A 13,128-nucleotide genomic window follows, 5' to 3' on the forward strand; every position below is an offset into this window, starting at 1 on the left:
CCTAGTCCATGCCATGCACACATAAACACGTTACATTTAATCACGACAACTCGCAACAGAGGGAGGGGGGGAGTTGGGGCCCTGGAGGTCGACTGCTGCTATGAAGCGCTGCCAACCGTCCATCACCCCGAAGGGGAATCAAGCGGTGGTGAAGGCGTGCCGACGGTTCTTAGAAGAAAGCTGATACAGTGCGTGTGTCTTTTCAGGGCGGCAAGGTGCTGAACTACAGCCACCCCCTGTTGGTCTTCTTCTTCCTGCTGACGTTCACGGTGGCCACCATCATGCAGTGCTTCCTCATGAGCGTCTTCTTCAACAAGGCCAACCTGGCGGCGGCGTGCAGCGGTGTGGTCTACTTCACCCTCTACCTGCCCCATGTGCTCTGCGTCACCTGGCAGGACCGCATCACCGCCAACATGAAGCTAGCGGCTGTACGTCGACGACTCAACATAAGTTATTTACCAAATGTGAAGACTCGTCTTTGTTGTTTAGCCAGAATACTGATTTTAAGTGCATGACACAGCAGCAACAGAACAATGTTATAATACCCATGAGCTGTGTACTACTATTATATGTCTGGGTGGGGGGGGGGTCCTACTTTAAATAATGTGTACCCCTTTCAGATATCGCATTTAGTTTCCACTAAAACATTCACATGTTGCACAATGAGATGTAAACATGGGATTACAGTGTTTCCCATAAACTGCCAAGATACCTGTGGCGGTGGGGGCGTGGATATGGGCGTGGTCACTATGACATCATCGAGTAATTTGCATAATTTACTACAATGATTTGATTTTCTCTAAAAAGGCTCAAAAAATGTATACTTACTAATTAATAATAACAGTTTTGTTTTAAACGTCCATCCATCCATCCATTTTACAATATAATTACAACACTTTATGTACATATTTATATACAGATTTGAACAATAAGTTATTCACTGAAATGTATTTATTAATTGTGGTTCTTACAAAAAATATATCTTATAAAAGCTAAAATGTCTCAAAGCTCTGCCCCTTTAATTAGTGCATACTAAATAATTTAACTTTAGCCTACTACTACAAGCATATTATTTACCAGCAACATAAAGTGAAACAGAGGCAGAGGTGTCCTGCCACAGTCAGTAACAAATAAACAGTAGTGGTGGTAGATAGACACAGAGCTTCATCAAACATCTGATCCACTGAACAAAGAGCTCCAAAAATCTTGAATCAGTTTTACTCCCTACACTTAACCATGTGTTTCCTACTGCCTGCACACTTTGCACCCTTTGTTATATACACATGTTGTGTTTCTAATAGAAATACATTTAATAAAGTCAAATACAAATAAGGCAACAAGAGAAGTATCCTACACTTCTCTTTTGTAAAGTAAATGTGAACAGCCGATACGGGCATCTACATCAACTATATGATCATCTACATCAACTATATGATCATCTACATCAACTATATGATTTGCCTGAGAAGCTGGAGAGGACAAAAAAATATATATATATTTATTTATTTATTTTTTATTTTATTTTTTTATTTGTGGCGGACGTAATTCTTTCGTGGCGGGCCGCCACAAATAAATGAATGTGTGGGAAACCCTGGATTATGTGTACATTCCTGTATCTCTCTGTTTGTAAAATATATATCTATTAGTATTTCTTTAATATAATAACATCATTTCATGATTACGGTTGGGGTTGGGTGAATGCGCATATGAAACTGGTGGGGTTGGGTACCTCCAACAAGGTTAAGAACCACTGGTATAGACCAACACCCAAGGCTCCAATATCGGTATTGAATCAGAAGCAAAAAAGTTGTATTGGGACAAGTTATTTGCACCCTGGGACTCACAACCGTATCATCTCTCATACGCCTTTGCTGTCCAGAGCCTTTTGTCCCCGGTGGCGTTCGGCTTCGGCACAGAGTACCTGTCTCGCTACGAGGAGCAGGGTTTGGGTTTGCAGTGGGACAACATCCAGACCAGCCCGCTGGAGAAGGACGGCTACTCGTTCCTCACCTCCATACTCATGATGCTGCTGGACGCCGTTCTCTACGCTGTCCTGGCCTGGTACCTGGATACCGTCTTCCCAGGTGGGGCTATTTGAACCTTCTTGGTCTAAGATGTGCAATTCATGCAAAGACTTTTCTCAATGATGTGATGCATCGTGTACCCTACAGGACAGTATGGCATCGGACACCCGTTCTACTTCCCTCTGCAGCCGTCCTACTGGCACAACGCTGCACCTGCATCTCCTGGAAGTGACGATCCAGGTCAGAATTATTCTTACCAGCTCACAATTGTACCAAAAACAATGCAACCTAAAATGTGAACATGTTCCCGTGGGAAATCCTGTAAATAAACTGTGACCTGTAGACTTTGCAGGCAATACCGAACCAAAGACAAGTGCCTTCAAAATATCTCTAATGTTCCTCCCTCAGTGCCTTCAGAAGCCGACAAGGCGGAGAAGGATGCAGAGAGCGGCGCACCTGTGCAGAACAACACCTGTAACGGCTCGGCCTGCAGGAAGACCTGCAAGCACCAAAGCAAGAGGGAACGTCTGGAGAGAGAAAAGGAGCGGCTGAGGCGCCAGGAGGAGGAGGAAGAGGAGGCAAAGCCAATTGGAGACAATGAGGACTCAGGAAAGGAAGAAGGTGAGAATAAAAACTCAGGTTCTGGATGCTGTAGTGCTGAGGACACCTGGTGGACAGTCCAGGTGCTATTCTATTTTGTTCTATACTTTTATTGTCATATTTTCAGAATTTATTTGTTCTATTTTTGGCCAAAGTAAGACAAAGAAAACAATCTGAAGTTTTATTTTGTAGTTTTTAATGCCATGATTTTATGGACTGGACTCTCACTATTATGTTAGATCCACTATGGACTGGACTCTCAATATTATGCTAGATCCACTATGGACTGGACTCTCACACTATTATGTTAGATCCACTATGGACTGGACTCTCACACTATTATGTTAGATCCACTATGGACTGGACTCTCACACTATTATGTTAGATCCACTATGGACTGGACTCTCAATATTATGCTAGATCCACTATGGACTGGACTCTCACACTATTATGTTAGATCCACTATGGACTGGACTCTCACACTATTATGTTAGATCCACTATGGACTGGACTCTCAATATTATGCTAGATCCACTATGGACTGGACTCTCACACTATTATGCTAGATCCACTATGGACTGGACTCTCAATATTATGCTAGATCCACTATGGACTGGACTCTCAATATTATGCTAGATCCACTCGACGTCCATTGCACCGGTCGCCTAGGGGGGTTCCCACATCTGCGGTCCTCTCCAAGGTTTCTCATTGTCCCATTGGTTTGAGTTTTTCCTTGCCCTGATGTGGGATCTGAGCCGAGGATGTCGTTGTGGCTTGTGCAGCCCTTTGAGACACTCGTGATTTAGGGCTATATATGTAATTATTGGTTGATTGATTGATTGATAACATAAATTAAATGAAAAATGTAATTACTTTATCAAATTAATTTGCTCCTCTTTGCAGACCTGCTGTTGTTTGAGGCCGACCCGCTCAGCCTAGCCATGGGGGTGCAGATCCAGGACCTGGTCAAGGTGTTCGACGGAGGCTGTCGTCCGGCCGTCGACCGTCTGAGCCTCAACTTCTACGAGGGACAGATCACGTCCTTCCTGGGACACAACGGCGCTGGAAAAACCACCACCATGTAAAATCTTTATTTATTTATTTTTAAAGTGGTGATCGCTTGTGTCGTGAACTTGTCTCCTGTTCAGGTCCATTCTGACCGGACTCTTCCCGCCCACGTCCGGCACCGCTTACATCTACGGGAGAGACATTCGCACGGACATGGACGCCATACGAGCCTCTTTGGGGACGTGTCCTCAGTACAACATCCTCTTCAAACAGTGAGTCACAATTAAGAAGTACAGAAATGTAAATATACACACTCAAGTGGCATTTTATTAGGTACACCTGCACGTATTGAAGCTGCCCTTTGAAAAGATGATAATACAGTACTCACGTGTTACTGTATTGTAGCCAGTGATGGGCAAGCTACTTGGGGAATGTAATAAGCTCAGCTACAAGTTACTCACGATTAAATGGAGCTGAGCTACAGGGTAAGCTATCCCCAGACAACTGTAGCAAGCTACACTGCGGAACTTCAGAAGGTCTTGAGTTTGTCCATGTGGTGTCAGATGAAACAAAAATTGAGCTGTTTGGCCACAATACCCAGCAATATGTTTGGAAGAGAAAAGGTGAGGCCTTTAATCCCAGGAACACCTTCCCTACCGCCAAGCATGGTGGTGGTAGGATTACGCTCTGGGCCTGTTTTGCGGCCAATGGAACTGGTGCTTTACAGATATATATATATATATATATATATATATATATATATATATATATATATATATATATATATATATATATATATATATATATATATATATATATATATATATATAAAGATTTATTTGAAATAGGGACAGATACAGAAACAGTTATCCAATGTATAGCTAATTTACAACACTTGTATCCAACAACAACACAGATCTAACATCATTAAAAATAGGAAAATAAAACGAATAAGGCAAAGAGGAGTCGATAATAATGATAACAGTAATTATATTTATTTATCAATTTTTTGTTTTTATTCAGTCATTGGTGGAGCTAAGGATAATATTTGAATATTGTTTTTAATATTGTTGTGCAGCACTTTGGAAACATTTTTGTTGTTTAAATGTGCTATATAAATAAATTGGATTGGATTGATATTACAGAGAGTAAATGGGACAATGAAAAAGGAGGATTACCTCCAAATTCTTCAGGACAAGCTAAAATCATCAGCCCGGAGGTTGGGTCTTGGGCGCAGTTGGGTGTTCCAACAGGGCAATGACCCTGAACACACGTCAAAAGTGGTAAAGGAATGGCTAAATCAGGCTAGAATTAAGGTTGTAGAATGGTCTGACTTAAACGTGTGGACAATGCTGAAGAAACAAGTCCATGTCAGAAAACCAACAAATTTGGCTGAACTGCACCAATTTTGTCAAGAGGAGTGGTCAAAAATTCAGCCAGAAGCTTGTGGATGGCTACCAAAGAAACTTGCCAAGGGACATGTAAGCAAATATTAACATTGCTGTATGTATACTTTTGACCCAGCACATTTGCTCACATTTTCAGTAGAGCCATAATAAATTCATAAAAGACGCAAACTTCATGAATGTTTTTTGTGAGCAACAAGTATGTGCTGCAATCACTACATCACAAAAAAATAAGAGTTGTAGAAATGATTGGAAACTCCAGACAGCCATGACATGATGTTCTTTACAAGTTTATGTCAACTTTTGACCACCACTGTATATATATATTGACCAAAAACAACAACCAATGACCTGTGTGTTGTTTAGGAACAGTTGGTAATGGGTATGTGCAGTAAAACCTTTCATGAACTCAACTCTCCTTAATGTGTGTTACTAAATTTCTGTTCCACGTCTTAGACGAAGAGAGCAGTTATGATTTTGGTTTACAGAGTAAACAACAAAAAAATAAGCTTTTGGGCATTGTTTTCTCTAAACACATACGTTTGTCTAAGTATGTGTCAGGTTCAAACACTGATGACATCTATTAAACAAGACAAGAGGCAAAGAATTAAACAGAGACAGAATTCAATTTGGACTCAATATTGAGGGGAGTCGTCTGTACACTGTACCCTTGTACAGTATCTCAGCACGCTCTGCCAAAAGATGGCACGCCTCCTTCTTTTATTTTGGCCACCGCTGTTTCCAAAGGGCAAAGGTCGCAAAAAGTTCACAGAAAAGGTCGTAAACAATTCACAGAAAAGGTCAGTTCAAAAAGAGTTTGTAAAATAGTTCCAAAAGAGGTCCATAAAATAGTTCATAAAGACGTTTGTGGTTCAAAAAGAGGTCGTCTGGAAATTGGGCAGATCCTGTCTTCTCTCCGCTTTGAAGTCCTTGGGTTAGAACAATATCTTTCTGTTGATTACCATACATGAAAGAACACAGGAACACCTTCATCTTGCATTGTGCCGAGTGTGAAATTTGGTGGCGGAGGAATTATGATGTGGGGTTGTTTTTTTCAGGAGTTGGGCTTGGCCCCTTAGTTCCAGTGAAAGGAACTTTGAATGCTCCAGGATACCAAAACATTTTGGACAATTCCATGCTCCCAACCTCCCATCCTCCTCCAACATGACTGTGCACCAGTGGGCAAAGCAAGGTCTCGCTCAGGGCCTCAACACACATTACTGTCGTCATGAACGGCCTTCAGCTCATCAAAGCCATGCTCCCCCCACCATCACCCTCCCCACCAATGCCAGCACTTCATTAAAGGAGTTAAAGGACTCAAAGGACTCCAATGACATCACAGGACTCCAAAAACATCATAAGACTGTAAAGACCCTCTCCATCAAAGAAGAGGATGTACGCCGGCAGTTCTTGAAGCTGAATACGCGGAAGGCCCCCGGGCCGGATGGTGTCTCCCCCTCCACTCTCAGACACTGTGCGGACCAGCTGGCTCCTGTCTTCACTGACATTTTTAACACCTCTCTGGAGCTATGCCGCGTGCCGTCCTGCTTTAAGACCTCTACCATTGTCCCTGTCCCCAAGAAAGCACGGATCACAGGACTAAATGACTACAGGCCGGTCGCGCTGACGTCTGTGGTCATGAAGTCCTTTGAGCGCTTGGTCCTGCCCCACCTCAAGGACATCACCGCCCCCCTCCTGGACCCACTGCAGTTCGCCTACAGAGCCAACAGGTCTGTGGATGATGCAGTGAACCTGGCCCTCCATTCATCCTGGAGCATCTGGACTCCCCAGGAACCTACGCTAGGATCCTGTTTGTGAACTTCAGCTCTGCCTTCAACACCATCCTCCCTGGACTGCTACGAGACAAGCTCTACCAGCTCAGCGTGCCCGACTCCCTCTGCAGTTGGATTAATGACTTCCTGACAGACCGAAGACAGCACGTACGGCTGGGGAAGATTGTCTCGGACAGTCGAACCACGAACACTGGTACTCCTCAGGGCTGTGTACTCTCCCCCTGGCTCTTCTCCCTGTATACAAACTGCTGCACCTCCAGTCACCAATCCGTAAAACTGCTCAAGTTTGCGGATGACACCACTCTCATCGGGCTCATCTCGAATGGCGATGTGTCTGCCTACAGGAGAGAGGTGGACCGGCTGACGTCCTGGTGCGGCCTCAACAACCTGGAGCTGAACGCCCAGAAAACGGTGGAGATGATCATGGACTTCAGGAAAGTCACAGCCCCACCATCCCCCCTCACCCTGATTGACTCTCCCACCCCCGTCCCCATTGTGGACTCCTCCCGTTTCTTGGGCACCACCATCACCCAGGACCTCAAGTGGGAGTCGACCATCAGCTCCCTCATCAAGAAGGCCCAGCAGAGGATGTACTTCCTGCGGCAGCTGAGGAAACTTAAGGTGCCGACCGAGATGCTGGTGCAGTTTTACTCAGCCATCATAGAGTCCATCCTGACCTCCTCCATCACAGTGTGCTTCCCCGGCGCCACAGTCCAGGATAAGAATAGACTGCAGCGCATGGTACGTGCTGCTGAGAAGGTGATTGGCTGCAAGCTCCCATCCCTCCAGGACTTGTTCTCCTCCAGGACCAGGAGCGTGTGGGTGGGATCACAGCTGACTCTTCTCACCCTGGACACACACTATTCTCCCCTCTCCCCTCAGGCAAGAGACTACGCTCCATCCAGACCCACACCTCCCGCCACCTGAACACTTTTTTCCCCTCGGCCATCAGGCAAATGAACAATAACTCCTAACAGCAGCTCCTTGAATTCCTTCTAAGTCTATCTGATAGCTCAGTCACAACTCTTTTTATTACCAAATATGTGTTATATGTGTTTTATGTTGCACGTTTGCACCAAGAAAAATTCCTAGTTTGTGAACCCGTTCTCAAACAATGGCAATAAAACTATTCTGATTCTGATTCTGATTCTGACATATCGATGACAGAGTCTGGTGTGGATGAACTTGACTGGCCTGCACAGAGTCCTGACCTGAACCCGATAGAACACCTTTGGGATGAATTAGAACGGAGACTGAGAGCCAGGCCTTTTCGGCCAACCTCAGTGTGTGACCTCACCAATGCGCTTTTGGAAGAATGGTGGAAAATTCCTATTAACACACTCCGCCACCTTGTGGACAGCCTTCCCAGAAGAGTTGAAGCTGTAATAGCTGCAAAAGGTCATATTGAACCCTGTGGGTTAGTAATGGGATGGCACTTCAAGTTCATATGTGAGTCAAGGCGGGTGGCCAAATATGTAAAGCGCTTTGAGTCACTAGAGAAAAGCGCTATATAAATATAATTCACTTCACTAGAGTGCATTTGGACTTGTAGTGAGAAAAGCGGGTGATTGACGATAAGAACGGCTCTCATGGTTCTCGTTCCTGTCGCAGTCTCACGGTGGAGGAGCACATCCTTTTCTACTCGCTGCTGAAGGGTCGCACCCGAGCGGAGGCGGAGAAGGAGGTGGAGGATATGCTGGTGGACCTGGGCCTGCCTCACAAGAGAGACGACGAGGCGCAGAATCTCTCGGGTGAGAAGACAACGGCGGGTTCGCCATTTATCTGCAAGAAAAGCCTCCATGCCACCTCTCTCCCCGCAGGCGGCATGCAGAGGAAGCTGTCAGTCGCCATGGCGTTTGTTGGCGGGTCCAAGGTGGTCATCCTGGATGAGCCCACCTCAGGAGTGGATCCTTACTCCAGGAGGTCAATCTGGGACCTCCTGTTGAAATACAGATGTGGTACGTGTGCTGTAGAAGTCGGACATCTCAGTGAAATAAATGTAACATGTATGGTTGGGGTGCAGGTCGCACGGTGATCCTGTCCACGCATCACATGGACGAGGCCGACCTGTTGAGTGACCGCATCGCCATCATCTCCAGAGGCCAGCTGCACTGCTGCGGATCGCCGCTCTTTCTCAAGAACTGCTTCGGCGCCGGCTTTTACCTGACGTTGGTGCGCCGCATGAAGGACCTCAAGAAGAAGGAGGTGGGCTCGTCATCATGTAGAGTCTATTGGTTCTACTCTGCTACTGTCTGTTGTCATATTTAGAATCACAATAATTATTGGTATAGGCCAGGGGTCGGCAACCCGCGGCTCTTTAGCGCCGCCCTAGTGACTCTGTGGTGCTTTTTCAAAAATGTATGAAAAAATGGAAAAAGATGAGGGGAAAAAAATGTGTTTTTGTTTTAGTATGGTTTCTGTAGGAGGACAAACATGACACAAACCTCCCTAATTGTTATAAATCACACTGTTTATATCAAACATGCTTCACTGATTCGAGTATTTGGCGAGCGCCGTTTTGTCCTACTAATTTTGGCGGTCCTTGAACTCACCGTATAGTTTGTTTACATGTATAACTTTCTCCGACTTTCTAGGACGTGTTTTATGTCACTTCTTTTTCTGTCTCATTTTGTCCACCAGACTTTTAACGTTGTGCATTAATGCACAAAGGTGAGTTTTGTTGATGTTATTGACTTGTGTGGAGTGCTAATCAGACATATTTGGTCACTGCATGACTGCAAGCTAATCGATGCTAACATGCTATTTAGGCTAGCTATATGTACATATTGCATCATTATGCCTCATCTGTAGGTATATTGGAGGTCATTTAGTTTCCTTTAAGTCATCTTAATTCAATGTATATCTCATGACACACTATCTGTATGTTTTGGATTGATTGATTGAAACTTTTATTAGTAGGTTGCACAGTGAAGTACATATTCCGTACAATTGACCACTAAATGGTAACACCCCAATAAGTTTTTCAACTTGTTTAAGTCGGGGTCCACTTAAATTGATTCATGATACAGATATATACTATCATATATACTATCATCATAATACAGTCATCACACAAGATAATCACATTGAATTATTTACATTATTTACAATCAGGGGTGTGTGGGGGGGGGTTGCCGACCCCTGGTATAGGCAGTAGACATTTATAGGTCCAAAAAATATCTAAACATGTGATTTGCTAGAGCCACTATGGACTGGACTCTCACACTATTATGTTAGATCCACTATGGACTGGACTCTCACACTATTATGTTAGATCTACTATGGACTGGACTCTCACACTATTATGTTAGATCCACTATGGACTGGACTCTCACAATATTATGTTAGATCCACTATGGACTGGACTCTCACACTATTATGTTAGATCCACTATGGACTGGACTCTCACACTATTATGTTAGATCCACTATGGACTGGACTCTCACACTATTATGTTAGATCCACTATGGACTGGACTCTCACACTATTATGTTAGATCTACTATGGACTGGACTCTCACACTATTATGTTAGATCCACTATGGACTGGACTCTCACACTATTATGTTAGATCCACTATGGACTGGACTCTCACACTATTATGTTAGATCCACTATGGACTGGACTCTCACACTATTATGTTAGATCCTCTATGGACTGGACTCTCACACTATTAACTAGATCCACTCGACGTCCATTGCACGGGTCGCCCAGGGGGCGGGGGGGTCCCCACATCTGCGGTCCCCTCCAAGGTTTCTCATTGTCATCCCATTGGGTTGAGTTTTGTCTTGCCCTGATGTGGGATCTGAGCCGAGGATGTCGTTGTGGCTTGTAAACATTGATTGATTGATTGATTGATTTCTCTAAGCAAATCAGTATAGACTTAGACTTAGACAAAATGTATTGATCCACAAGGGAAATTGTTCCACACAGTAGCTCAGTTTCAAAGGATGGAAAGGGTAAGGATGGAAAGGATAATGCAGGTATTAAGTAGACTAAAAATGTACCATAGCAGCAATATAAAATATAACATATATGTAATATTTAAAATGTAGATTCCTATTGAAGCCTTTAGCTTGACGCTCCTCTACTTTCTCCTGCTCCGTTTGCTGCAGCGACAACAAACAAATGTCCAGACGCTCCTCTTCGTTTTGTATCGTTTACTATTGTCACTTAATTATTCAAAAACGTAACACAATAATGATGTGGGAACAAATGAATGGCAAAATAAACAGAGTTTGTTACAGCAAGAAAAAGTTAGAAAAAGTAAGAGTGAGGTCAAAAAACTGTGTGGCTCAATTCCCCCGCACCTGACTGTCATTACCCATAATGCACTGTGTCCAAAAAAACCAAGCTACCACACAGATCCTTCCGCCATATATGCAATCAAACAGTTACGTCATCAAATTATTTAGACAAATGTAATAATTATTCTAAGCATGCAAATAAAGTAAATAGTCCCATTTTGGCTGAATAAACATAAAGCACCTTCCATAAAATGTAAATGAACTCAAACAGCATTTAGGCTCCTACATACATATTACATTTACAGTATATAATATATACTGATAAATTATATTATATTATATTTTTATATACAATATATAACAAATCCCAATTACCATGTACAATATTACAGTATATGTAACAGCTGCGGGGAAAAAAAAAAGGGCAGCATAAACTAGAGAGTAGATCCAGCAGAAAATAGACATTATAAACAAAGAGAGGTAGCTACCATAGAAGCGGTCAATAATAGACAGATATCATCTATTGCTGTATGGCCAGTGATCATACAACTGGATGGAGTGCGGAATGAAGGAATGAGGTATGGTATGGTGATAATTGTAAATGTGGCTTACCACCACCAGGTGTGAATGAATGATGGGTTCTCACTTCTCTGTGAGCGCTTTGAGTATCTAATAATAGAAAAGCGCTATATAAAATCTAATCCATTATTATTATTATTATTAATTCAAATGTTATACATATTTACATCATTATTATAGATACAGCATAGTCATGTGGTAATGGAACATTTAAAAAGTACTACTAAAGATAAAAAAATATATATATATAAATAATAATTGAATAAGTTTTAAATATTTTCATATCACTTGTATTTTTCATGTCATTTTTTTTAGGGTAACATTTACTCATTTATATGTGACTATAACATGAAATAAAACCTTGCAACATAGACAGTAGATTATATTTTGCTGATTACTTCACATATTTTTGCTAGTTGTGGGCAACATTATTTGTGCCAACAAGAATAGTAAAACAAAAAAGATCAGTCACGTTTGGGTTTCCATGGCAACTTGTGGCAAAGGGCTCCGATGCCCCAGACTGTAGGAGAAGGATACGGAGAGGCGGTAGGAACAGGAAGTCAGATATAAACAAGCTAAGGAAGTAAACATAAAACAGATGAAGATAATAGGGTTTAGTCATTTTGCATGTAAATATGTGTACTCTGTATTAAATATAAAAGAGTTATTGGAGCTTGTTTGCTTGTTTCTGCTTTTTCCATCAGAACGACTGCGACTGCGCCTCTGACTGTTCCTGCTCCTGCTCCATTTGTACCAGCTACAAGGACCAGTCCCAGAACCAGTTTAAGAACGCAGAGCGGGTTCTAGATGGTGAGGCACAGGGTCTGTTCTTGGTTTGGATCACAACCGTATGATAACGAATAGGGATGTCCGATAATGGCTTTTTGCCGATATCCGATATTCCAATATTGTCCAACTCTTTAATTACCGATACCGATATCAACCGATATATGCAGTCGTGGAATTAACACATTATTATGCCTAATTTGGACAACCAGGTATGGTGAAGATAAGGTCCTTTTTTAAAAAAATTATAAAATAAAATAAGATAAATAAATTAAAAACATATTCTTGAATAAAAAAGAAAGTAAAACAATATAAAAACAGTTACATAGAAACTAGTAATGAATGAAAATGAGTAAAATTAAGTGTTAAAGGTTAGTACTATTAGTGGAGCAGCAGCACGCACAATCATGTGTGCTTACGGACTGTATCCCTTGCAGACTGTATTGATATATATTGATATATAATGTAGGAACCACAGACTGTATCCCTTGCAGACTGTATTGATATATATTGATATATAATGTAGGAAGCAGAATATTAATAACAGAAAGAAACAACCCTTTTGTGTGAATGAGTGTAAATGGGGGAGGGAGGTTTTTTGGGTTGGTGCACTAATTGTAAGTGTATCTTGTGTTTTTTATGTGGATTTAATTAAAAAAAATAAAATTAAAAAAATAAAACAATAC

General features: G+C 42.3%; 1 protein-coding gene across 3 annotated transcripts in view; it reads left to right on the forward strand.

Annotated features, from left to right (window-relative positions):
• abca4b (ATP-binding cassette, sub-family A (ABC1), member 4b) overlaps nucleotides 1-13,128 on the forward strand; it is a 106,142-nt gene that overhangs the window by 52,340 nt on the left and 40,674 nt on the right. For all 3 annotated transcript variants that reach the window (XM_062023340.1, XM_062023341.1, XM_062023342.1), the window contains 10 exons: nucleotides 207-428; nucleotides 1,880-2,084; nucleotides 2,172-2,264; nucleotides 2,433-2,645; nucleotides 3,528-3,705; nucleotides 3,773-3,904; nucleotides 8,443-8,582; nucleotides 8,652-8,789; nucleotides 8,855-9,036; nucleotides 12,361-12,466. In XM_062023340.1, coding sequence (XP_061879324.1) covers nucleotides 207-428; nucleotides 1,880-2,084; nucleotides 2,172-2,264; nucleotides 2,433-2,645; nucleotides 3,528-3,705; nucleotides 3,773-3,904; nucleotides 8,443-8,582; nucleotides 8,652-8,789; nucleotides 8,855-9,036; nucleotides 12,361-12,466 — 1,609 coding nt within the window. The remainder of the gene's footprint in view (nucleotides 1-206; nucleotides 429-1,879; nucleotides 2,085-2,171; nucleotides 2,265-2,432; nucleotides 2,646-3,527; nucleotides 3,706-3,772; nucleotides 3,905-8,442; nucleotides 8,583-8,651; nucleotides 8,790-8,854; nucleotides 9,037-12,360; nucleotides 12,467-13,128) is intronic.

Source organism: Entelurus aequoreus, linkage group LG16, assembly GCF_033978785.1.
Source record: "Entelurus aequoreus isolate RoL-2023_Sb linkage group LG16, RoL_Eaeq_v1.1, whole genome shotgun sequence".
In the NCBI taxonomy this organism is placed as follows: Eukaryota; Metazoa; Chordata; class Actinopteri; order Syngnathiformes; family Syngnathidae; genus Entelurus; species Entelurus aequoreus.